Here is a 26,554-nt window from a genome sequence, read left to right on the forward strand (position 1 = left end):
CTGTTCAAGGTATAGTAGTGCATTAAACAGTTATAAAAGATAACTTACTCCTTTCACATGTTTCGTTGATTCTCGAATAGCATCGATAGGTACATTTGTGGCACCAATTTGTTGAGTTATACCGCCCGCTTCACCGTCTTGTACATTTGTTCTCCTCAACTTATCAAGAATTTTTGTTTTGCCAGTATCAACATGACCTAGAACGCACACTACGGCAGCTCTGAGATTATCTACCGATTTTTTCTTTTCCGCTTCTATCCTTCGGAATTGTATTCGCTCTCTAACTCGTTCCTTTTTCCTCGCTGCATCTGATACTTTATCTTCTACACCACTATCATCTTCACTTTCTTCTGTCTCTGATTCACTACCGCTCTCGCACTCTGATTCACTTTCTGAAGATTCCTTTCCAGCTTCTACAATTTGTGACCGCTTTTCTTTCTCGAGTAAAAGTATCGTTGCCTTAAGCTTTTCAGGAGTTTTTGGCACATCGTCTAATTTATCTATGAAATTATCTTTTATTAAAAATAGTTTCATTAAATATATTTGGGAACGTACATACAGTACTAATAAATACATTTCTAATACCTTCGTCCTGTTCATCTTCAGTAGTTTCAGCATCCCATGAATCCTTGACATCATCTTCCTTCTCTTCAAACTCCTTTGGTTGCTGATCCACGATTTCTAATTCAACTCTATTTGCTTCTGCAACATTTTCTTCTACTTTTTCATCATCTTTTTCATCGACACTTACTTGCTGTTTTACCTTGTTCAGCCTTACACGAGTTCCTGAGAAACGATGTTTTTATATATCTTAATTCATTCTTATATTCTCATATATTATGCTTTATAACAAAGTATTATAAACACCTGGTCTAGGAGGTTTCTTCTCCCCTACACCTGGTAAATCTAGACCTTGAGCTTTAAGTGCATTGAGCATAGCTTGTGCTCTGGCCCTATCTTGTTTTTGTTTCGTAGTCAAAAGTTTCCCTTCTGCCTTTAATCTTTCTTTTCTCTGCTTTTCCTTAAGTTTTTTCCTTTCTTTCCGTTCCTGTTCAAGTCTGAGTTGTTCTAATCGAGCTTGTTCCCGCAATTCTTCTTGTCGTAACTTTTCTTCTTGTTCTCGTTTTAACCTCTCTTCTTCCTCTTTCAATTTCTTTAAGGCTTCCTGCATTGCAGCAATAGTCTTCTTCCCAGGACCTTTGCCTATTGCACATATCTAATTATACTAAATGTAGACACAAATTAATGTTATATCCTAGCAAATGTAACTTGTATTAATTTGCTACTTAAAAAAGAGCAATAAAACTTTTTGTTACCTTTTTCCTTGGTTTCCTCTTTTCCACCTTTCTTTTTTTTCTTCTTTCCCTCGTCACCTTCACCAGGTGTAGAAATATCTGCTTCATTGGCCTCCTTCAATTCTGCTGTTTTTGTTTCTGGAACTTTTACTTCTAGCTCTTTTTTGCCTTGTTTTTCTGTTGTAGATGCAGCCTTTTCTTCTTCATTTTCTCCCTTTTTAATTATTTCCTATTATCAATTAATTTAAATGTAATAACCTATGATATGTAGTACAAATAATATATATATATATATATATATATCAATACTATAAATATAACAATTTGAATCACATACAGCTTTTTTCTGTGCAAGTTTCTTCTGCTTTTCTCTTTCTTTCTTTTCTTTCTTCTTTTGTGCAGCAGTTTTTACAGTACCAACTTCCATTTCATCGTCAATATCATTTACTTCAAGGTATTCACTAACCTTTAACTCTTCTTTAATATCAATGACATCACCTTTTTCCTTTTTCTTATCCTTTTTTCCTTTCTTCTTTTTATCTTCATCTTCAGGTTTCTGTTCGACTGGCTCATCTTTAACTTCTTTCTTTTGTCCAGAATATTCCAATTCCAATTCAGCCAAAACTTTTTCAATATCTTCATCACTATCATTGCGCTTTCTTCTAGCTAATCATAGATGTGGATTATATAAATACATTTTGTGTCAATTACTTATCCAACGTATCATATGACCTAAGTACTTGTATAAACTGATTAAATTATTATATTTTAAATATACGTATTATATAGTGATATATAATGTGCAATAAACCAAAATGTTATAAAAGGAATTTTTATTTTGCCATTTAATTTAATTATATAAATATCAAAAAAATAATGAATTAGCAACAGAGTATGGTGTTCAAGATACCTGCAACTTTCACTATCTAGTTTGCAACTGAGTAACTTTCACCTTATACAGTTATTGGCAACCAATACATTTTTTGAATGTTTGATTCATATAATATTTTATATATATTGTGATCTACATTAATCAAGATGAATTATATTTCAGAAATAAAAAATCATGTTATCTAATATCACTTTCAAGTTACGAAATACCAACATATTATGATTATTTTCATAAATTATTAAAAATATAGAACTTCTCGTAAGTGCATAAAGAAACAGACAAGCTAAACTTTTGTTTACCAAAGTACAGACATTATAAAAGAAATGGAAACATATTATTGTCCTATCCGTATGTAACAGAAAAGCGGTTAAATTGAGGTTAAATGAAAGCAGACGACAGTCGTCACATAAAAAAAATATATTAAACACTTAATTAAAACATAAGCGTACATATATATTCAAAGTACTATCATTTTATTTTTATTCAAATACACATGTATACCAATCACATTACTATTTTCTTACCTTTCTTGCCTTTCTTCGGTTGAGATTCTTGCATCTTGATCTACTTTTAAAATTTTCCTTGCGTACGTTCAGTTTTTTAACGGTATTTGTATTGTTTCACTAATAAAATTCTTTTTATGGACAGATTAAATTTCACTTTTAATTATAAGTAATTTGGGAATGATTACACATAAATTATACGAAATCTGCAAACCTCTACCTATTCTTTTAATCCGGTCTGCAGCTATGTGCATAACTTAACCTTAACCATATATCATTAGAATTTTTCAAGATGTACATTATATGGAGATTAAAGCCGACTTCGTATGTGTAACTTGTGTCTAAGAAAATAACTATTAATAAAGAAAATATTCTTGTATTATTATTTCAATTTTTATTTTATAAAATATCTTGTTCCTACGAGCGCAGTATTAATATATTTAAATAAAAAATAATATAAAAAACATAAAATATAGTTTACATGAAAATCTGAACATTTGTTCAAATTAACAATTTATGCTATCAAATGCTATAAAATAAGTCATTTATCGCACTTAGAATAAACAGTTTAACTTAAAAAAGCCAAATTTTGTTCTCTAGATACAAATTATAATAATAGTAATTTTTATTATATTTTTAATAGTTATTTTATGATCATATGGTAGTCAAGGTACAGATGCACCATCTGGGCAAAGGTTAATAGTTTCAGTAAGGAGCAAACGTTCTTCTTTCTCTACGTCGCGAACAAGATGGTGAGTTAGTGGTTCTGAAATTATTTATTTGTAATCTGCAGTTCTTGAAAACATCTTTCATCAAATAAAATGATAAAAATTATAATTTCACTAAAAGCTTATTAAATATTTTTGTAGAATTGTTATTTTTTTTCTTAAGATGATTTATTAAATACTGATTGTAAATATTGTTAACATTGCGAGTTTACGTTATTATTCTAACATAACCTTTGTGACAACACGCAATGTAATTATATGAATTTTATTGTATAATTTATTTATTTTCTTTTTTTTTGATAGTCGACGCATAAAAAGAAGACAAGAAAGCTCCGTGGTCACGTGAGCCATGGCCATGGACGTATAGGTATGATTTTGTATAGTTTATTAGTTATAAAATTAATGAGTATAAGAATAATTGAAAATTATACAAAATTGAACTAAACGAAGCAGTACTTCATTCTAGGTAAACACAGGAAACATCCTGGTGGACGTGGTAATGCTGGTGGTTTGCACCATCATCGTATCAACTTTGATAAATACCATCCTGGTTACTTTGGAAAGGTAAATATATTTCATATTTTTACAAAAAATCAACTATATTAACCTTTTGCACTCGAGGCTCTTTTGGCTCTGGCAAATCAGCAATTTAAGACATTTTATGGCATGTTTGGTGAATTGCTTACCTCTAACTTAGAATGATTACACATATAAATTAATGTATAAAACTTCTATGTTTTTATTTTTATGTATTTTTACGTCTTAAAGATAAACATTTCTTAAATATTAGTCTGTACTGTTGTTTAGTATGATATTTTATAAAGCAATTGCCAAGATGCATCCATGGCTTGTCAGGACACTTATTGCAATAATATATTGTCTGGTGTCTATTGCTGGTTTCATTTTATCCAAAGCAGACCCTACAATCTTTTCTGTTTCGTATTGAAATGATATGTAGTTTTCCATTTATATCTATTTCTAGACTCCAACAAAATAGTTTTTTGTCACCATTTCAAGGACTTCCTTAAGAAACAGTATGTTGAGGCATATTGGTCGACACAATCAATGCCACCCATATATATTATGTAGTTTATTATAGCATTAGGTTTTTTCATTTTAACTTCAACACCATCTTGTAAAATTCTTTTTACATAAGTCAATGCATTATACCTGCATTATACCAATTGGTTCAACATGTCACGATCCTCTTGTCTTTACATATTAAAACTAAGGTGTTGCTTTTCTGGTATGCTATAGTAGACTTATTACAAAATTTTGGTTTTTTTATAAGATTTGGTAAAATTTTTCTATTTGTTAGGATTGTCCTAGCAAATTGACATTTCAGTTTCCATAATTCTTCTAACAAGATATAACTTGTATAATATCTGTCTGTGAACATATGATGTCTCTGAGCACCAGGAATTTTCTCCAACAACATTGTGTAAAAATACAACAGTATTCTTGTTGATACCGGAAGGTCAGGTCTTATCAATTTCTTGAATCGAAGAAAATCTTATCACTATATGAAGACGTATCATTTTACGCTTCGGAAGGTTTTATATCTTATAACACTTCGATATTCAAATAAAATAAACATCTGCGTATTGCGTCAAATTGAATGGTGACCAAGAGTCACTGCTCGAGTTGTCACAAAAGATAAGTAGTGACTGTGAGTCACCTCTCGTATGCAAAGGGTTAAATATACAATGATGATAACTTTATTATTCACCGGCGATCTGAATTACTTTGAATGTATGTAGTATTCTGATGAGCTACATAAATATTAAATCTGTACTAGTAGAAGGAAAACATCAATAAATTTTTATTTTAATTCACAGCTTGGTATGCGAAATTATCATTTAAGGCGGAATACGAAATGGTGCCCCACCTTAAATTTGGATAAACTATGGACATTAGTTTCTGAACAAACCAGACTTAAGTATAAGGATTCAGAAAACAAAGTTCCCGTAATTGATTTGGTTAAAGCGGTAAGTGTAAATCGCGAAGGAATTATTGAGAAAACTAACTTCAAATTATTGTATAGTAATTACATTCTCGTTTTATATTCAATTTTATAGGGATATTACAAACTTCTGGGTAAAGGACGACTTCCTAAACAACCAGTTATTGTTAAGGCCAAATTTTTCAGTAAACTGGCAGAAGACAAAATTAAGGCAGTTGGAGGAGTTTGTGTTCTGTCTGCCTAAGCATATTGGTACATATTTTATAATAAAACATTTATAAATATGATTAAATTGTAAAAGATTAAAGCATTTAATGATGATAATACGAACGGGCGGTCGGAAAAGTGCGTACAACACTTAAAACCATGTAGATTGTTCTATGTAACTGATTACACCAATCTAACTACATAATATTTTGTATTTTTTCATAAATAAATTAGTAAAACTTCTTTTATATTTCAGGAACCGAAACGTTCATCAACAAATCTTCTGTACATTCTAATACGTTTATATTCTTAATAAATGTTAACAGAGAATAAAAGAAAAAGCTGTGATACTGTTTTATTTTTTCTTATTCATCAGTATTGTATATATCCTTTAACACGTTAACTGTCACGCATGTTTTCTAAGGAATCTCCGTCAGACCACGCGTGCGGCAGTACCAAGCGTTCTCTGCTAGGTGCACCCATCGATATTTTAGTAATGTGAGTCACTCAAGTGGTGGTCTTAAGAATGATCTTGTTTCTTTTGTTTCTAATTCTTCCGCATTTGTTTCTCATCTCTCCACTTTCTATAAAATCAGTTTGAACCTTGACCGAACAACGAACGGTGTATAATTTAAAATCTCTGCCCTAATTCGTTACAATGTCGAAAAGAAAAATTGAAAACTTATTTCTTAATTTTACATTCTAAATAATTTTTTTAATAAACCATTTTCGTATTACTTTTATAACAATTCAACAGTTTTATTATTATGGAATATCTTTTCAAATACTCACGACGATCCTTCGCAAGTAGTCAAACAAGCGACACTCGAATATGGGTTACGCGGCCCGACCAGAAACTTTATTGACACCCGAATACGGATGTTGTGGCAGTCAACGTGTTAATAGTAAGAGTAAAATTTTCAAATTGTTTATAATTTTTGAATATCATATTTTAATTACAATACTAATTTTATTAGTATATTTTATTAGCATATTAATTTTATTAGTAATAAATATACAAAATTATAATAGCAAAAGACAAAGAAAAATACAGTATAACAATGCCTCCTCACATTTCTTTTATATATAAAAAACATTTTTATTTTTGTAGAATGTACATTTCGATATTGATTTATAACCTTTTTCCGCATTGTATCTAAATAAAAAATTATGCTAAATGAGGTGGTGGTGGAGGTATTTGCATGCCAGTGGCTAAAAGTGCTGGTGGTGGTGGTACTGGATTAAATATAGGTGGTCTTGGTGGTGGTGGAACTGGTACCATAGGTGGTCCTAAACCAGGTCGTATTAAAGGAACTGGAGGTGGTGGCACTTTACCAACTGAAGGCTTTTCGTTTTTAAATGCAAATTGTAAAAAGAACTGTTTTGTATCTTTGTTCCAATGTGTCCAAAACTTGCCTTCTGCCTTTTCGACTTCTCTACTAGGTACCTAAAATATTGTAAAATTATATGTTTAACTGCAAAATTATTTATCTTTATATTTTAAAGTAAATTTACCTTGAAAGCTATAGTTTCATAAGGCTCAGCAGCAAACAATAAATATTGCCATTTACGATCTGGTGGTTCAACTCTCTGTTCATATGCTGACATAAACCTATGCCTTGGAATAACATTATCTGCAACTTCTGGATAGTCAACTTGAAATAATAAACTTTGTTGTCCTGATTCTGGATCTCTTTGTTTAGTTACTCTATAACCTGGTCTTCCAATCTTTACAAATTTTTTTGGTTCTACTCGAGGTTTTTCAGGAGCAAGTGTTTGAGGAGCTTCCTTTGCTTCTTTAGCAGCTCTTCTAGCTAGGTTAGCTTGATGCTTTTTACCTTGTGTATGGGCCAAATAACTGCCCTCATTATTGTGAAGAGTTAAACATAATTTACATTCATAAGAACCTAAATGATTTTTCATAAAATATGGATCCTTGTTGAGGTCAATAGTCTCCAACGCAAGTTGTCGTAAACGTTCTCTTCTATCTCGGTTACTTTCTGACCAGGACGCGACACCTCCGCCGCCAGTTTTGCCTCCTGGACGATTTTGAAAATCCATTTCTGACTTTTATATGTGTTCTTTCACTTATTTAAATACAAAATACACTAATGTTTTACTTATAAACAATACATAGTAGAACTTCAATGTAAGTTTCACTAAATTGCCTGATATATACGCTGACATGAAATGTCGGGAATGTCAGTGCAGCCAATATAAGAGATATAATTACATTACTAACAGAGAGAAAATGAGAGTGCTCACGCCCGTAGTTCTAGTTATTTCACAGTACAGATGCTGCACTATGTTGAATTTAACTAAAATTAACACACACAGGAACCTATAAAATTAGGGATCTGCTCTGTTTGGTCGTAATTTAGCATATACAAGAACTGTGTATTTAAGCTTAAACCTAGAGATCAGGCCTATTTGGCTGCACAAAACCTAGTCAAAAACCTATTGAGTTCTACGCTATGAGAACCTCTTTAATTGTACGGTTCTACGAAGAAGTTCATATCTACCTTTCTATTCAAAATAGGTAAATATGAGAATGACACAATCGCGCATTAATAAAACTAATTGTAAGTTGCCTAAGAGAAATTGATTGTTTACTATATTTTTGGATGATGATACACATAAAGCAGGGTTAAAAATAGTACAAAATTTCAGAATATAATAATTTATTAATAAAAAACAAAGAAAATAAACAATACAATAAACGTTTACAAATATCAGATATACTTAATATGTATGTATATCTCTATATCAATAGATCATTCTATAAAGGAAAACCATTTAAAACGTTTGAATCAAACATTTGTATTATTCAAGTGTAAATTTCTTAGGGATCGAAGGGATCCCAATTACTCTTCGTCCTTCCTATTGACTCTCGAGACCTGCGCCCTCCTTTTTTGGTATCTTCGTGAACGCGGATACATTCTCATAAATTTTTAACTTTGCATTTTCAATTTTTCATGAATAATTGACAATTGAAAATAGTGCGACTATGGATGGTTTTCATTTATTTATGGCTCAACAAATTAACCAATTTTGACATGTGACGTCTCATTTGATAGATATTTTTGACGCCTACAATTTTTATTCGACTAAAGTATGTCAACTAAAGTTTGTACGAGTTTCTACGATCCAGTAATGTTTGGTAATTTGAGAAACACCATGGAAGATAAGAAATTCAATATTTGTTGACGAAACATGACGAAACTGACGAATTTATAATACTTTACAGAAGTAACTCACCTCATATGCAAAGTCGTTGAATTCGTCTCTTTTCCTAAGATAAGAACCTACGAAACTTTTTCGTAGAACCTTTTGATTAAATAGGTTCTTATCTATGCTAGTGTGCAACCAAAATCCCTAACTTTAAACTTAAATACATAGGTTTTGTATATATTAAATTATGACTAAATAGGGCAGATCCCTAATTTTATAAATTCTTGTGTATGCTAATTTTAGTTAAACTCAGCATGTGACCACATGATGCAGCACTTGTACATGAAACAAACAGAACTACGGGCGTGAGCACTTTCATTTCTTCTCTGGTACTTCGTAATGACTACATTAGAGTACATATTTCAAGCGAAAGGGAAATAATTTTAGCACTTAATATTTTTTGTTTACATTTTAGTGAGTGAATTTAATGTAATACAATTTAATTACTTCTTCACTGTTTTAATTGTTATAGTAATAAATCTGATATACATGTTTTTTTTCTTTTTTTATGTCATAATTACATTATATAATTTAAGTTTGAACTCGGAACAATAATTAATTTATGGCACATTTTATATACAGAGTGTCCCAAACTTAAACGACCATACTGTGAGAACTAATCTACAGGGAAAAAGAAGAAAGAGATGTTATATAAAGTTTGTCAATAAACACTTTGTTATATTTTAAACAAATATTGTATGCATAAAATAGATAATAACGCATTTTTCATCATAACACACAGAAGTTGACTGTGTTATTGTGTCAGTGTAGTTACATGTTTTTTATTATGTGGTAACAATTCCATGTCATTAATAGTTATAAAATATAATATGTAATATAATAAAAATGATTAAGTAGTACTTTTAATCTCCTCATTTTTAAATGTTGTCATTGTGCTTGGATATGAACTTTCTATCAATGAACAATGGAATTAATTACAAAGTACTATAAAGAGAATTTTACTGAATTTCAATAACTGTGTACAATATCTCTATAACTTTGCACCTTTATTTGGTGACAAACATATAAAGTTTGTTCATTTTTTTCATCTTTTTGACTGTAGATTAAGTCCTTGTGGTTTGGCCAATTAAGTTTAGGATACCTCATATATATTAACATTAATGCAATTATATTATGAAAGTTTACAGAATCACAGATTGTGTTTTATTATAAAGTTGGCATGAACAATACGACATATATAAATATAGCCACTTTTTACGTCAGAGTACATATAAAAATTAGTTTATCTGTATTTACATTATTTTATGAAAGTACAAAAATATAATATCTCAGAAATGCAGATACTTTAATATTGTTACTATTTACATCAACTTAACAAAGTAGGAATGAATGTAATACTTGAATAGTGATAGCCTTCCTACATATATTTTTAACGATATCATAGGCTATAATTTTTGGAAGATATTTTTATTAATTAAAGTTCCATATGCTTCTTCTATAATTTGAAGACTTTGCAAGCTTTAACACATTGGCTGAAACTTTTTCTTTCATTGCTCTGTAGAAAACATTAAATATATAATGTATAAATTTAATTTTTCAAAACTTTAATTATTCAAAAAGTAGCAGAAAAATAGAAAAACTGAAGAATAAACATGCAGATTCTAAATAACATGCATATGAAAAAATTTCAATAATATATGCAAATATTTAATAAATAATACATAAATATCCCGTTTTAAAATAGAAAGTAATTACTTTTCCATGTTTACACAAATATAGTGACTTACATGTCACTTGAATTTTGGTTCTAATTACACTAAATGATAATGCATGTACATCCCATTGCATATATAAATAAATAAATTATATTAGTTTCATTCCAATAGTTAAGCACCACCAGAAAAAAAAAACGAAATCTTGATAGTTTAGTTTCAAGCAAAGCATATTTAAAGAACTGTGCTTCTCACAGTTTCATATCTTTTTCCAAGTCAATTTGTTTATTGAAGTGTACCATGGAAGTATGTTGTTGATTAGATCTTTCTTTCAAAAATTCAATGCACTTTAAATGTGATGTCTGTGCTTCTTCTAATTCTCTTACTTTATCCTCCAATTCTTTTATTTGTCGGCATCGTGCACGACATACATCTTTTATTATTGCTTTCTCTTTTTCCAATTTCGTTATTTTTGTATCATCCTGCACAGTTGTTATGATTGTTTTTTATATAAAATTACTTTATATTTTTACTTACCTTAATTATTTCGTTATTTATCGTAAAAAGTTGTTGCGCATTATTAAATGTTTGACATGCTTGTTCTCTTCTATTAATTCGCCATCGTCTACATATGTCACATTCCCACGTGTTAATGTCGTTTAGAGTCCTTTGAAGTTTTCTTACATCAGAACTAAGTTCAGCATTCTAAAAAAATGTAATTTTAATTTTCTTTAATTTGATCAATTTATTATTATTATTATATCAATTTATTATTATTTCTTAAAAGTAGATTGAAAAAGATTGGTATTATACATACCTTTTTGCGAGATGTGAGCAGAAGTTCCTGCAATTCCTTACATTTTTGTAGATAAGGAAAATTTTCACTCTGGATTTGGATTTCTAATGCTGAAATTTGTCCATGTTTTGTTACTAGTTGCAATTCTAACTCATGAATTTTTTTTCTTAATACTTGACAAGTTTGTCTATCTTCACTGGAATCTGTATCAATTATTACATCTTCTAATTGTCTTCTTTGATTAAATATCTCACTCCTGCTATGTCTTCTTCTGTTGTTTTCAAAAGCTGGACTAGTAGATCTTGAATCGCTACTGTTGCTTTTTAGTTCCAATTCAGTTTGATACTCATTAAATTTAATTTGTAATTCCGAATTCCTTTTTTTCAGAGTATCAATAAATTTTTCATTGTCTAACTTTGTATCTTCTACCTGTTTTACGTTAGTTTGTGTCACTGTTTTGAACGTTTTAATTTGATCTTTCATTTCTTTATTTTCTTCTTCTAAAGTCGTTAACTTTTTCGTTAATTCTTTAACCAATTTATTTTCAGCTTGTTGAATGTACATTTTATCTTTTAATTGGTTATCAAGTTCCTTTTTTTTAATAATCAAATCATTGATTTGACTTACATATTCTACAATCTCTTTGTCTTTTTGTGACAATAATAATTTTTTACCTTCTAGTTGTAGTGCAATTTTATTCTTTTCTTGAAGAAGTGTATCATATTTACTATCTTCAGCAAATAAATATAAAGTATTTTCTCTGGATTTGTGTAATGATAAAGTTTTCTTTAGTTCAGCATTTTCTTGGGACAGTAATTCATATTGATTTTTTAAATTAACTAATTCTTTGAAAGTTTTATTTTTGCTTTCCTGCAGTTCAATTATACGGTTACTTGCACCTTCCAAGTTATTTTGCAATCTTTTGTTTACATCCTTTAATTCTTCCATGTCTGCTTCAGCTTTTATTTTACTTGTACTATTTCTAATTTTTCTTTCTAATTTCGCATTTATTTGTCGCAATTGCTCACATACTTCTTTTAAGTTATCTAATTCTTCTATCAAAGCAATATTTTTGCTATTTAATTCGTTTAATTGTTTATTTAATCCGGTATTTTTTATTTCTTCTGAATTTAATTTATCTTTGATTTCTTCAATTTGTTTTTCCTTTTCCATTTTCAATCTTTCTATTTCTTCTTTATATCGTTCTATGCTTTCTTTTCTTTCTTTAACTTGATTTTGTAGTATTTCATAATCTGGTATAATAGTTTCGAATTTAGTTTTATATTCGGATAGCATGTCACATTTGTTTTTCAAAAGTGCTGTGATGTTTTCAATTCGAGATGCTTTTTCTTTTACATCGCGGTTTAATTCGTTATAAGCTTCTGTGAGATGTTCAAAATCAAGTGTCATTTTATAAATAGCTTGATTGGTTACTTTCAGTTCTGAGGAATTTGCTTCTATAATATTTTTCAATTGTTTTTCATTAGCTTCAAGCCCTTCAATATTGTTTTTTAATTCTAGATTTTTTGTTTTATGGATTTCTATAGTGCAAACTAACTCTTCTATTTTCCTTTCATACCGTTCCTTTTCAGATTTCAGATTAGACTGAAGTTCAATTTCTTTGTATTTAAGAGCTTCTTGTACTTGTTTTTCTCGTTTTTGTGCAACAATAGATGCTTGTCCTTTCTGTTGAATATCTACTTTGCATTGTTTGTCAAATTCGCTTTGTAAATTATTGAAATCAGTTTCTAGCACTTCCATTTTTTCTTTAAGTATCTCTTTTTCATGATTACTTTCTTTCATAAGGTGTTTTAATTGGTTAATTTCATCTTGCTTTTTTATACATAAACACTCCGTTTTTGTTAAATCAACGTGTAATTTTTCATTTTCTATTTCCAATTCTTTAGCCCACAGCACTGCGCGCTTTTCAGCATCTGCACTTTGCCGCTTTTCATCCTCTAATTTTAGTTTGTCTTTTTCGAGTAATTCTCTCATTTCTTTAATTACTTCTTCTTCTTTCAACATGATTGTTTGCAAAAAAATGATGAAAATTTCGTCTGCAGTTTTATTTAAAAAATCTAAAGAATTCAATTTAAATGACTTTAATTCTTTGATCATACGTTCCTTGATAGTATTTAACTCACAATGTAAGTTTTTTTGTTTTCCCAAATCTATTTTTAGCTTTCCTATATATGACTCTAATTCATTTACTCGCAGTGTTACATGTTTTTCTGTTTCTATACTTTTTTGTTTTTCTTGTTCTAATTTATCATATTGCTTTTTTAGAAGTTCCAATTCATTTTTATATTTACATTTAATATTTTCAGTTAATATAGTTAATTCCTTTTTTTGGTTTGTTGCTAAATCTAATTCATGTTTCAATGATGATATACATTCATTCAAATCACCAGTCGTTTTATTTAATTTAGTAATAAGATTACCTTTATTTTCATTTTCAACCTTTAAACCTTCTAATTGTATTTCTAGTGTCATTTTTTCGGTCTGCGTTAGTTTTTCTTTCACGAAAAACTGTTCGAGTTCTTTATTCATACATGATAATTCATTCTCAAGAATTTGAGCTTTCTCTGTAGCTGTAGCTGCTAATATCTCCTTTTCTGTTACTTTTTGTTGTAACGCTTCATTATCGCTTCTTAGTGTATTGATTTGGTCTAATAAGTTTTCTTTTTGTGTCCTAAATTTACTAAGCATAGAAACAAAATGTGCACTATTTTTCTTTATTTCATCTATATCTTCTTTCACTTGTTCAATATTATTTTGAAGGTGCTCGATTTTCGTTTCATTATGAAGCTTTTCAAGTTCGTCACATTTCTTTATATATGAAACTGAAAGTTCATCGTGGTCATGCTTCAAAGTCCGTAATTCGTTATTTAAGTGTTGAACCTTCTCCTCTATAAAGCTTACATTCATTCTATCTACAAAACTAGTGTTCAAGGATGTATCAGTAAAACTTACATTCAACTCTTGATTAACCTTAAGTTTTAATGCTTCAGTATCCTCACATTTCTGATTGAACTTTTTTTGTAAGTCTTCCAATTTGTGATTTAAAATTTTTGCTTCAAGTTTAAAAGCTCTACGACTCTCACTTATCTTCTTTAAATGTTCACATTGACCACAGGATGATAACTTTAAATCACTTAATTTTTTATTTAAACGAGATAGATGAGTAACTTTGTCCTGTAATACTATAACTTTATTTGACAGTTCCTCATAACTTTCTGCTTGTAATATTTTTTCCATAGTCTCATTTGACTTTTCAGGATTATCAGGTACTATAGGTGAATGCAATGAATTGCTATTTACTTTTTCATTGCATGGGTTATCAAAATCCTCCATACTTTCTAATAGATTATTGGAAATCTTTGCATTTTCATTAGTTAATATTGTTATTTTCATTTTTAATTCTGCTATCTTAGCTTTTAAAATATTGTTTTCCAATCTTAATTGTTCTATGTCGTTTTTGGAATCTACGTTTTTTATTAAAATCATTTTATTATTCAAAATATCACACTGTTCTTTCAATATATCACTTTCCTCAATTTTATCTATTAGATCAGAGGAAAGTTCATTATTTTCTTGCATTAAACATTTATTTTTTTCAGTCAATAATGTAACTTTATCCTTATAAATACAATCATGGTCATATAATAGTGATTTACTTTCTTTAACATTTTCAAGTTCCTTATTTTTATCTGCAATAATAGTTGATAATTCAATATTTTCTGTTTTCAATGCATCAATTTTATTCTGATGTTCAATTAGCAATTGCTCATTATTATATTCTCCTACGGTTTTTGAGCGAAATGATTCTAATTGTTCATTTAAGACTGTTATATCGCCTTCTAAATTAATCTTTTCTTCCGTAATTTTCGAAATCTGTGTGTAAAGCTCAGTAATTGTTGTTTGAAAATTTAATTCAGTTTCTTTCGAACGTTCGTTTTCAACGGACAATTTATTTGACATTTCCATATTTTCATTTGTTAATAAATAAATAGTTTTTTCAAATTTTTCTATATCTAATTTAAGGCTTCGAACATCATCCTTTATTTCGGCCAATTCTTGACTTTTTAACTTTACCTCTACTGCTAATTTATCTTTCTCTTCTTCTAATTGTATTACATAATTTGGAGAATATTTATCAATTCCGTTATTTTTAAAATCATCACAAACAAACTGTATTTCCGCTTGTTCTCTCATATTCTTGATAAAGATACAAAATTATAAAAATATATATATGTAAAATTACAGAATATTTTAAGACATAGGCATATAAATATTAATTGCACTTACACGTTTGCAACAATGGTTTCCTTCACATGTTAGTTGTTTCTCTAAAGTTGTAAATTCACGAAGTTCAGTAAGTTGCGTTGTCAGGTCCACGATACATTCTCGTAAAATACTTTTCGGTGTAGAAGGACATATTTGATTTCTGTTGCAGATAAGAGGAAACATTAAATTGTAATAGATAGTATTTTAACAATGAAAAATATATACCTAGAAGTTTGTATCAAAGTATCTTGTGTTTCTGGCATTAGAAATAAATTATGACTTTTCATACATTTAACATGTTCATTTCCAATATTATCATTCACTTTGATTTCATAGTCTACTTCATAATCAACTGCTTCTGATTCAAGATCTGTCTGAAATGCTAAAAATACAAAGTCAGCTAAATTTTTAAATAATAAAGAACATTGTGAAGAACAAATTGCACAATGTAATAAATTTACTTTCATTTATGTCAACTGATTGCATAATGTTTTTTTTATGTAGTTTCTCAGGTGAAATTTCTTTTATTGTTGGTAAGCAAGTTTGAATATGAAATACAGGGAAATACGGTTTGATCATTCCAGGATTACACCAAATTTCTCTTCTTTTAGACTTATAGTTAAGAGCTTTTTCACAATTTTTTTCATATCCAGAAATAGTTTGAGTCTTTAATAATTTTATATGTTCTTCTAACAAATGACATTTCTGTTGTAGTTTGTTAGATTCTACTTCTTCTACTTCTATAGATGAGTTTCCATTTCTTATTTGCTAATGAAATAATTCCAATATAGCACAGCAATTGTCATAAAAACATGGGTTAATTTTTAAGATAAAATTACAATTAATTGTACAAACCTCTAATTTCACTTGTTTTGCATAATGAAGAAGCGATGCATCAAACATAACTTCATTTTTTTGTGGTTTAGTTTTAATTTTTTTAGTATGTGATGCAAACCTAAATATCAAAAATAATATTCTAATACATGTAAAGTTATAAATGGTATTGTAAAAATAGCATACTAACAATAGAGTGTAATATGTTTCCTCTAAAGCAACAGGTGTTACTGTACATATTACTGCTATTAAAGCATTGCCACTTAATGATGACTGCAGTAATTCTGTTAGTTTACTATTATGATAATCAATATGTTCCTGGGCATTTTGTGACTTACTTATTTGTGTAATTATTGATTCTAGAGTAAAAAGAGATATATCAGTTTGATGTTCTTCAATACCTTTTGTACAATGAACTTTTGTAAAACCAGCAAGATCTACCAAATTTAATTGTGATAATTGTACAATATTGTTTGTATCTCCTTCAATTTGTTGACTTTCAATTATCTAAAAAGTATGCGTATCTATTACACTAAATATTACAATAAAGTATGTGTTTATATATATATATAATATAAAATATTCTTTGCAATCTTACAATTTGAAATATGCTATGACTATTAATATGTTTATTCTTAATTCCTTCTTTCATTATAGATAACATATCATCTGAAGAATTTGTAATTTTTTCTGTACATTTAACAATTATTTGTCCATTATTATCTTTATATAATTCTAAATCAATTTGGTTTTTATCTAATAAGTCATTTATTTTCTCATCACAAATTTCTAAATAAGATACCCTAGAAAAGAATAAATAAAACAAATAATAATAAAAATAAATAAAAATGTACAATCTAAAAATAATTTTTAATGCAAACCTTAATAAAAATTCACATTGAATGATATTTGAAATAGCATTAAATATGTATTCAGCAGTAAGTGGTATTATGCCTGGATCTTCTGAAGTGCCTGTCACTGTGTATGTTTTACCAGAATGAAACTGACCATAAAAAAATATTGTTCCATTGAAACCATCTATAGTAGCATCAACAATAGATTTTATAATACTATCAAATACTTTGGAATTTCTTGTATTTACATCAAAGTTATAATCTATAAAAAAATATTAAAAATTAATAACATGATAATAATAAATACTACAGAGTAAATATTGCTTACTGTAAATGAAATGTAAATGAAACTATAACATATAATATATAAATTTACTTATATAAACGAAAATTATTAACATTCAATAATTAAACTTATTACTGAATAAATTTTCTGCTTTCTTGAAATGTATATAATAGAAAAAAATATAGGTTATAAATATCATAATGCATGAATGTTTATAATTCTATTACCTATTTTATATAAATAAATATTAATTATATATTCAGTGATTTATAATAATAATGTTTAACATAATTTAGTATATCAACAAACAATTATCAACTAGTTGTTTGACAATTAATGAAACTTTTATATTTCTAGTAATTAATATTCTTAGTAAAAATATAATCTTTCATTAAAAAGATAAGTAGGTTATATTTTGAGAATTATTCCTGTACATATGAAGAAATAAAAATTAAAACAGTATTGTAATTATTGACACATACCAAACTGAAATTCATTATCCCTCCACTTGTTTGTCTCTTGATCTAATGAAACAATTGAATTTCCCTTTACGATCCATTGCATTGATAAATTTTTATCTTGTTCTTGTTGAATCAAAGGTCTCAATTTGATTCCCACCTTAACATCGCTTAACATTTTTCTTTATCAATATGTTGGACGAAGTAGCATAGAAATTTTGAAGGGAATGTTTTTGTGTGACTACTTCGTCTTTAATTAATTTTTTACGTCTCCACACATCGCTCCACACATCGCAACTGCCATTTGAAATGACGACTGCTTCAACTTCAACACTCATTTAAATTTAAATTTTCTATGGTCTGATTGGTTCATTTAAGCATGCAATACAATAAGCAAGAACGTGATAAGACTATAAATATATTGAATTCCATATGCTAAAAAATACATTTGAATATTGTATGTTTTAGAACAGCATACGTGTTTAATACATTATTTAATGATTTCTTGATGACTAATTGCAATATTCTTAGAATTTAGAGTTAAACTGATAAAAATTTAAGTTGTAAATGCATTATTCTTTTATTAATGTAAGTACAGATTTCAACAATAAAAAATACATTTAAAAGCAAAAATTAAGCGATGAAAGGTCCTTTAAATTGTTAATATTCGATATTATTTTTATTTTTTGACCTTGCAATTATTGTTCATCAGTTTAAATTTATGATTACCGGATCCAATTGTCAATTCGATCCTATCGAATCTTTAGCAAAACGATATCGATAGTAATGACTGTGTATGTCTGCTACTGTTGTTGGCCGAAAGTCTTCTGTTTGAAAGAACATTAATTTATTGACGTAGGAAAATAATATTATATCTATATTTTCAATTGTAATAAATTACTTCATGTATCTAATATTGCAAATAATGTATTATATTAAATATATTTTCCCGAAGAGAAATTTTTGGAATTTCGTGTTATAAATGTTGCATAGGTTAGTTTAATACGAAATATTTTCAAATATTTATTTATTATTACTTTATGATGATTCTGAATATTATATTATGATGATTCTATATATCTATTTTATCCAAAAAGTGAACAGTGTGTCAGTGATTATTAACTACGCTTTCTATTTTCATAAACTTAAAAGATACAAATATCATAATGGATCGTGGAAAGGCAGGAATTGGCAGAGGTGCAAAAAGTAAGATTGCTCAGCATCCTTCTGATTTATTTGCACTTGGATCCAAAGGTTCGCGTAATGAAAATTCTGATGTTAAAAGACCAGGTGTTATTCATTCTAAGCAAAGTAGTAATACTTCAACTTCTGGTAAATAAAAGATTGTTATTTTAATATATGTCTTGACAAATTTGAAGAAAATTAAAGAAAATTTATGATACAATTTATTCATCTAATATATAAAAAATTATGTAGGGACTGACAGAAAAAGAGAGGCACCATCAGGATCACTTCAATCTTTTCAATACATCCCACAAAAGAAACCTAAACTTGCTACACATGTTTCTCATCAACGACCACCATTCTCAAGTGCTGAAGCTTGGGAATTGGTAGCCATAGACACTGATCCAGCAGATTTTGTTCCAATGGTCCTAGAAGCTAATGATAATGATGAAGGTGACAAAGTTATAGGCATTATTTGTGGTGCCATAAAAACACTTAAAAATCAGAAGTGGAAACCTGATACATTGGTATACATGGGATTATTGTACTTAGCAAAAATTCGTCCTTCTATGTTTTCAAATGATTGTATATTACACGCACTATCCTCTTTATTGAAACGGGATCAAGGACATAATTATAAAACAAAAGGAAATCCATTAGTTCCTGTACTTGCAGCTAATTTGTTAATGAAGGGGTTTCATGATAAAAGAAATTGGCCAGAAATCTTTATTAAGGTTGTTCATAGATATATTATATTAATGCTTATTAGTTATATGTGGCATTTAATTTAGAATTAATTTTTATTATCCTTTTCCTAGCTATACATTGAGGATGCTTTAGGTGAAAGAGTATGGGTTGATCATGAAGAATGCAAAGGTTTTGTAGATAATATTTTAACAGGATTTAATACAAGGCATCCACCAAAAAGTGTCCTACAACCAGAACTATCTGTATTAACCCCACGAGATTGTCATAGTCCATCTACAATTGACGATGAAGATCCAGGATCTTCATCTGTACAGTTTTCTGGCGACAAAGAAAAAATAGAGTTTCCTATTACTCCTAGATACACTCATTGTATAGAGAACATAGAATTCATTGTTCTTGAAGCTGTGAAAGAACAATTGAATAGACGACAACCAGAGTCAATTACTAAAAACTTTCTAAAATTACTTTCTTCAGCCTGTGGTTTTGTAGAAATCAGAAATATCGCCGTTCCAAGATTAGAAGTATGGTTGCATAATCCGAAGCTAATGAGACCTGCCCAAGAATTACTGAGTTATATTTGTTACAATTGTACTTCTCATACACAAAGAGATGTTGAAGTTATAAGTCAATTAGTAAAAATGAGATTGAAAACTAAAGCTGTAATTAATTTATATCTAAATGGCGTAAAGGAATTAATCGGCTTGCACCCTGAAAATTTATCTACTATCTTAAAACATACAATTTATAACGAATTATCTAATGCAAGAAATCCAAATAATATGCCAATGATAGGTGTAATGTTTCAAACTTTATCCGAGCAAGCGGCTAAGTTACTTGCAGAAATATTTCAGGATTTATTAATGAACCGAGAAGATTATCTGAGACCTTTACGTGCTTTACTCAGAGAAATCGTACGTGTTTGCCGACACGATATTAATTTACTTATTTTTGCGCGCACATTGATGTCCGAAAGACAGGATATAGCGCAACAGTTGCTTAATTTTGAATTCAAAGAACGAGTCTTCATTTCAATTGCAGATTTATTGTGCTTATGTATGTTACTAGCTATCAGCCCACAAGTTAAAGAAGCTGCAGCATTAGCACAAAGAGGTGATAAAAAAGATATAGCTTTATTACATCAATTTCAGAACATGGTAGCGACAATACAATTCGAAGCCGTGTTATGGCTACAGAATTCGGCGCCACAGATGTACGCCATTGGAAAAAATGAGCTCCTTCATGCCTTACATAAAATTTTACTGCTTGAACCACCAGAGCAGTACTATAAATTAGATAATTGGCCACCCGAATCTGATAGAGTATTTTATTTACGTCTTATTTCGGATGTTCCATTATTACAGAATACATTGTTAAGACTATTACTGATTGGTTTTTCAAAAGTATATATCTAAAATGATAAATTTATTTATTTTTATAGCATGTCTCTCTAGTATAATAGTTTGTGTTGTATACTTTGTCTTTTAGGAAAATGGCATTACTCATTCAGAAACATTAGATTTGGTGGACCAATTAGTTAGACGAGCAGCAGCTAACTCAACTGAGAGTTTCCCGACATTACAAGCTGATAAATTGGATATAATTGAACTTATTTTTAACTTGTGCATTTATCAACCACCAGGAACTATAAACATACCGTCAAAGTGTTTACAGATTTTAATAATATTATAAATTTAACTAGTTCAGTAAAAATTCATATTAATTATTTATTTCATTTTATTTAGTTATGTACCACCTACTTTGGCAATATCAAATTTATATTGGAAAGGATGGATAATGTTATTAATACTGGCTGCTCACAATCCTTCTACTATTGGTGCTGTTGCATGGAAAAGGTATCCCATTTTACGAACTCTAATGGAAATGTGCATTACGAAGTAAGTTTAAATTTTTGTGTAATCTTGCAGAGAAAAATACTTATATTCTTTCTCAACAGATCTCTTTTAATGTGTTATTTCTTATAGTCATTTCTCCTATCCACCACCAACGATGGCATTACCAGAAATAATAGAGCAAGAACGTTCGAAAGAATTGCAAGTTGAAGCTATAGAGAAACAAGAAATATTAGAATATGAATCGCATTTAGCTGCTGCATCAACAAGAATACAGATATCAGAACAAAACAGTTTATTACTATCACAACTAATGACCATGGAACCAACTGGAATTGCTAGGAGACCACCTCCTGCAGTATTGGAACAAATACAATCATTAAATGTGTCTCATAGGTTGGGACATTTACTTTGTCGATCTCGTAAACCAGATTTCTTATTAGATATAATACAAAGACAACAACAGAGTTCGTCTCAGAGTATGCCATGGCTAGCAGATCTTGTACAAAATAGCGAAGGATCTCTTAGTCAATTACCTGTACAGTGTCTTTGTGAATTTTTATTATCTACTAGTACTCAAGCTGTGGAGAAGCAACCAAGACAACAACAGTTATTAGCCCATCTTCAAATGTTATTAACTGATCCCGAACAGGATCGACAGCATGCTTACGAGGTTTTAGAATATTTCTTAAGAAGACTGAGTAGTCAACAAACTGGCAGTCGCCTTCAAGCAATTACAGGTTTGAAGATGGTACTTGGATCAATACCTACTGAAGAGGAACCTATGGATATAGATGGAGAGAATGAAAAGTAATTTCATAAGTTCACTTTTAATAATGCTTCTTCAAGTTTAAAATTAATAAAACTATTTGTTTTAGGGAGATCTGGCTTCTTCGCAAATTACCGTCCATACCTCATTTCTTATCAGTACGATCTTTAGTTTCTACTGCTCTTCGAGGTGCATGTCAAGTCGAAAATAACCCAGATCTTGTACATGCGTACATATCTTATCTTGCTACGCATACTACAGACGATGATTTACCCGATTTAACTGATTTAGTTAACGAAATATCTCAATTAGTAGTCGAACGAAGTACGATTATAGCAGCTATTCTACCGCAGCCAGAAATTGATAATCCACCAAATAAAGCAGCTAAACAGACTTTGCATGCTTTCATGGTGATTTTCTGTAATTATCTAGAAAAAGCTCGATCTCCACGAGCAGAGGAATATACCTGGTCTGAAAGTCAAGACCAGATATTAGTACAATGGAGTACAGGAGAAGAGTGTACTATGCATATTTTAGTTGTTCATGCTATGATAATCTTATTAACGTACGACTCCGATGATGATGTATTGTTTGATGCTTTACTTGAAACTTGGTTTCCGTTGAATACAGAACCACCAAAAGCTTTCCTTGTTGATACAAGCGAAGAAGCTTTATTAATACCTGATTGGTTAAAACTAAGAATGATTAGGAGTAGTGTACCACGTTTAATTGACGCAGCTCTTAAAGATTTGGAGCCACAACAACTGGTTCTTTTTATTCAGAGCTTCGGTATTCCTGTTCCTTCAATGACTAAATTACTCCATACATTGGATACTGGTGTGCAAATTGACCCGAGTTCTGTTGGTGAAGCAGTACTCGATAAGACATATATGGCACAATTAGTTGAAGTTCAACACAGAAGAGGGGCAACGGGTGGACTAGTCTTTGTACAGGTTTTACAATTGATGGAGCCAGAGTTACCTGATGAAAATGCTGTAACTATTGCACAATTACAGGAACCTTTACCTCTAAGTGCAGTAGTTCAAATACAATCTGTCATACAATCTTCTGTTAAAACGGATGTCCCACATTTAATCAATAGATTATTTATTGAAAATATACCAATGAATCAAAAGGTAGATGCATATCGCCGATTACATAAAACCTTAGCAAAAGATTTGCAGAAATCTGCTAAAGAAAGTGGAGCCGCTGTGTTAGCAATACAACATATATGTAGTGTATTAAGTTCAATGCAAGTTAAACAATTCTTAGCCTCGCTTGTTCACATGCCTCAGTATTCTTGCACCTTAATGCGAGTAATATTGTTGCCTTTAAAAAAGCCATTGACTTCGAAACAAGTAGTTGAATTAGCCCGTAATATGTGTCTAAACTTGATACAGCTGATAGGAGATGTAAAAGCACCAGTTCTATCTATTTTAAGAGATTTTGCAAACGTGCAATTAACCAAAACGCCAAAAAGCATGGAATTAACGATGTTGATGCAAAATCGAGATCCCGGATCTATTTTAGAAAGTACAGATCCAGTGAATTTGGAAGCAGTTGGACGTAAGTTATTAAATATTTGTCTGAAACAACAGAAAACCGACGTTCTTGTTGAAGCAATGGCAAGGTTATTAGTGAATGACAGTAACGAAGGCATTTTAAAGCCACGAACTGGTTTATTAATCGATTGGTTAGCATCTGTTGAACCAGAATTAATTGGAACATGTCCTACTCTCCAAATGAAACTTTTATTTGGAAAAACGAAGATACAAATGAAAGTTGATAACAATGTTATGAGTTCACATTCATTTAGGCCCTACTTGTTAACTTTATTGACGCATAGGGCAAGTTGGGCAACTTTGTACAAATGTGTTGGACATTTATTAGATAAATGTGATGATGGGTAAGTAATAAATAATTTAAAAAATATATGAAATATATATAATGTTATTTTCATAGGTATGATCCGACAGCTGTTTTAGACTTCTTATGGGCATTAACTTGTAATCCAAAACTCTGGCAAGGCAGAGACAAATTCACGCCAAAACATTATGTTCCAGAAAATATTTTACTTTTACACGAGAAACAGTTATTAACACTTGTAGCGTATATAGTTGCAGAAGCTGTTATCATATATAATTGTCAAAACAGAAACATTGCACTTGCTCGAATGGATTCTCGTCTTGATTTATTGTTACACTGTATTTCTACAGACGATCATTTGGTAGCCAGCGTAGTAGAATATTTGGCTGCACGTATAATGAATGACTCAGAGTATGTCTAGTTTAATGTAGTATTATGCTTTTTTTTTGCAGAAACAAAGCTTAAAAAAAGAGTAAGTTTCCATTTTTAATAGAAGTTTTCTAAATATTTCTTTTATATTTTAGTATTGATTCAGATATGGTCCATCAATTCTTGTTACATATGTACATGAAAATACCTAAAGTAATATGTTACTTAGACACATTTCAAACTAAAAAGTTTGTTGGAGGAGCAAAAATTACAAAATGGACGGGTTCTGTGTTAGATTGTATGAGCCATTCTTTGTTAACTGCTCTAGCAGCAACACCACGGCAAAAGTCATGGAATTCTAGGTCTCAAGACTTCGAATTATGCGCCCGAAAAATGGCTGCTGTGCATCCTATTTTAGTGTTACGACAACTTCCAATGTTGGCGTCGTCACTAATGGGAAGATCTTATTTGGATTTTAGTCAATTTAGAGCAGGTCATCATCTAAATCTTTTTGTACAAATAATGGGATTACTGGAATTACTACAACCACATTTGTTTAGTGAAGAACATCAGACTGCTTTGGAAGATACACTAGAGAATTACTTTCAGTGCTTTCAAGTATGTAAAGGAATATTTATATATTATTAATATGAATCAAATTAAAAATAGCTAATCTGTTTTATTTTCAGAATTATGGTCCAGTAAAAGATCTTATACCACTCTTAAATAGATTTATTACATTACTACAAGCATACATCTCTTATAATGCACAAAGGGCATTGAAATATTTGCAGAAACATGCTCAGGCTCTACAGTAAGTAGTAACTATAATTTCTTCTATGAATTTCAGATATCAGCTTACACTTACATATAGTGAATTGCAGGTACATTATCCGAATCTAGTTACACTTAGAACGCTTGTATCAGGCATTCCAATGCCAAGAGAAGGAGAAGACATAGAGGAGATTTTAATTACTGTTCCTCCTACTCCACCTCCAACAGAATCCATTATTCCACAGCATTGGCCTTCATTGTTAACTACATTATCTAAACTGCAAGGTGAAGGTATGATTAGAAAATATGATTTAATTTCAATTTAAATATCGTTATAATATTAGAATATACAAATTTTAATATTATGCTTTAGATGTATTTAGCGCTCTTCAAGAAATTGAGCATTTGTCATCACGAAAACCTTCAGTCTTGGAATCTATAACAGACAATATAGCAGAATTGCTTGTATCTCCGCAAAGTAACATAAGATCTCTTGCTCATACATTATTAGCAAGAGCATTAAAACATCATCCAGCATCAAATGCAAATATCTTGTCTGCATTTCAAAGGTGTTTGGACAGTTCTAGAGCTGATATATTAATGTCAGCTCTAGAGAAATTACCAGAAATTGTATTATGTATGCAAGGTATATTTCTCTTTAGTTTATTCTAGTACCTCTTTTGATAATATATGTTGTATTCTGATAAATTATATTTTATTTCAGAACACGCTTTACCGTTAATGCAAAAAGTATTTGAATTAGGAGTAAATTCAAATGTGAATACCATACCATATATAAATAAAACCATTGCTCTGCTAAATACACAACAAGGTTGTTAATATCATGAAAATTGTAATTTTATATTTTGTATAAAATGAAATAAAGATTTTTTTTATAAAAATGGCACTTATTTTATTCAGGTAGTAATATATTTTTAAAAATAATATTAATGAAATTATTATATGAAGTTGAAAATGAATTTTTTCTGTACTTATATAAAATAAAACTAATTTAATATTTTACAT

At 29.6% G+C, this 26,554-nt stretch overlaps 5 protein-coding genes across 9 annotated transcripts in view; 2 read left to right on the top strand and 3 right to left on the bottom strand.

The window, feature by feature from the left end:
* LOC126921504 (eukaryotic translation initiation factor 5B) overlaps nucleotides 1-3,011 on the bottom strand; it is a 31,157-nt gene extending 28,146 nt beyond the window's left edge. The window contains exons 1-6 of one of the 3 annotated variants that reach the window (XM_050733164.1): nucleotides 2,712-3,011; nucleotides 1,633-1,961; nucleotides 1,317-1,524; nucleotides 868-1,203; nucleotides 586-786; nucleotides 49-512 (exon numbers count right to left, since the gene is read on the bottom strand). In XM_050733164.1, coding sequence (XP_050589121.1) covers nucleotides 49-512; nucleotides 586-786; nucleotides 868-1,203; nucleotides 1,317-1,524; nucleotides 1,633-1,961; nucleotides 2,712-2,745 — 1,572 coding nt within the window. In that variant the 5' untranslated portion in view covers nucleotides 2,746-3,011. The remainder of the gene's footprint in view (nucleotides 1-48; nucleotides 513-585; nucleotides 787-867; nucleotides 1,204-1,316; nucleotides 1,525-1,632; nucleotides 1,962-2,711) is intronic. The other 2 variants (XM_050733162.1, XM_050733163.1) reach the window with 2 other exon arrangements.
* Nucleotides 3,012-3,339: 328 nt separating this feature from the next.
* Nucleotides 3,340-5,929, top strand: LOC126921543 (60S ribosomal protein L27a). The gene is made up of 6 exons (XM_050733263.1): nucleotides 3,340-3,442; nucleotides 3,722-3,785; nucleotides 3,885-3,982; nucleotides 5,257-5,406; nucleotides 5,497-5,633; nucleotides 5,845-5,929. Exons 1-5 carry the CDS (start codon nucleotides 3,440-3,442, stop codon nucleotides 5,623-5,625), a joined length of 444 nt encoding a protein of 147 aa, XP_050589220.1. The 5' UTR covers nucleotides 3,340-3,439; the 3' UTR covers nucleotides 5,626-5,633; nucleotides 5,845-5,929.
* Nucleotides 5,930-6,662: 733 nt separating this feature from the next.
* On the bottom strand, nucleotides 6,663-7,880 carry LOC126921529 (splicing factor 3A subunit 2). The gene is made up of 2 exons (XM_050733221.1): nucleotides 7,104-7,880; nucleotides 6,663-7,035 (listed from the first exon to the last, which is right to left on the bottom strand). The coding sequence occupies exons 1-2, from the start codon at nucleotides 7,647-7,649 to the stop codon at nucleotides 6,757-6,759; spliced, it is 825 nt and encodes a 274-aa protein (XP_050589178.1). The 5' UTR covers nucleotides 7,650-7,880; the 3' UTR covers nucleotides 6,663-6,756.
* A 372-nt stretch (nucleotides 7,881-8,252) lies between these two features.
* LOC126921501 (uncharacterized) lies at nucleotides 8,253-25,719 on the bottom strand. Of its 2 annotated transcripts, XM_050733155.1 has the most exons (13): nucleotides 25,623-25,719; nucleotides 18,032-18,304; nucleotides 17,291-17,525; nucleotides 17,008-17,212; nucleotides 16,600-16,916; nucleotides 16,431-16,530; nucleotides 16,037-16,343; nucleotides 15,801-15,957; nucleotides 15,597-15,735; nucleotides 11,310-15,506; nucleotides 11,030-11,197; nucleotides 10,792-10,974; nucleotides 8,253-10,335 (listed from the first exon to the last, which is right to left on the bottom strand). In XM_050733155.1, exons 2-13 carry the CDS (start codon nucleotides 18,183-18,185, stop codon nucleotides 10,276-10,278), a joined length of 6,222 nt encoding a protein of 2,073 aa, XP_050589112.1. In that variant the 5' UTR covers nucleotides 18,186-18,304; nucleotides 25,623-25,719; the 3' UTR covers nucleotides 8,253-10,275. The 2 variants fall into 2 exon arrangements, with proteins under 2 accessions (XP_050589112.1, XP_050589113.1); XM_050733156.1 differs by lacking the exons at nucleotides 17,291-17,525; nucleotides 18,032-18,304; nucleotides 25,623-25,719 and having other exon boundaries at nucleotides 16,600-16,768; nucleotides 16,851-16,916; nucleotides 17,008-17,023.
* Nucleotides 18,735-26,430, top strand: LOC126921500 (integrator complex subunit 1). 2 transcript variants are annotated; one of them, XM_050733153.1, is made up of 14 exons: nucleotides 18,739-19,000; nucleotides 19,160-19,339; nucleotides 19,445-19,926; nucleotides 20,011-21,300; nucleotides 21,386-21,561; nucleotides 21,643-21,795; nucleotides 21,883-22,560; nucleotides 22,629-24,425; nucleotides 24,482-24,796; nucleotides 24,910-25,372; nucleotides 25,444-25,568; nucleotides 25,629-25,819; nucleotides 25,902-26,174; nucleotides 26,253-26,430. In XM_050733153.1, the coding sequence occupies exons 2-14, from the start codon at nucleotides 19,174-19,176 to the stop codon at nucleotides 26,366-26,368; spliced, it is 6,225 nt and encodes a 2,074-aa protein (XP_050589110.1). In that variant the 5' UTR covers nucleotides 18,739-19,000; nucleotides 19,160-19,173; the 3' UTR covers nucleotides 26,369-26,430. The 2 variants fall into 2 exon arrangements, with proteins under 2 accessions (XP_050589111.1, XP_050589110.1); XM_050733154.1 differs by lacking the exons at nucleotides 25,902-26,174; nucleotides 26,253-26,430 and having other exon boundaries at nucleotides 18,735-19,000; nucleotides 25,639-25,784.
* Nucleotides 26,431-26,554: the final 124 nt, after the last annotated feature.

The sequence above is a fragment of the Bombus affinis genome, chromosome 10 (genome assembly GCF_024516045.1).
Source record: "Bombus affinis isolate iyBomAffi1 chromosome 10, iyBomAffi1.2, whole genome shotgun sequence".
NCBI lineage: Eukaryota > Metazoa > Arthropoda > Insecta > Hymenoptera > Apidae > Bombus > Bombus affinis.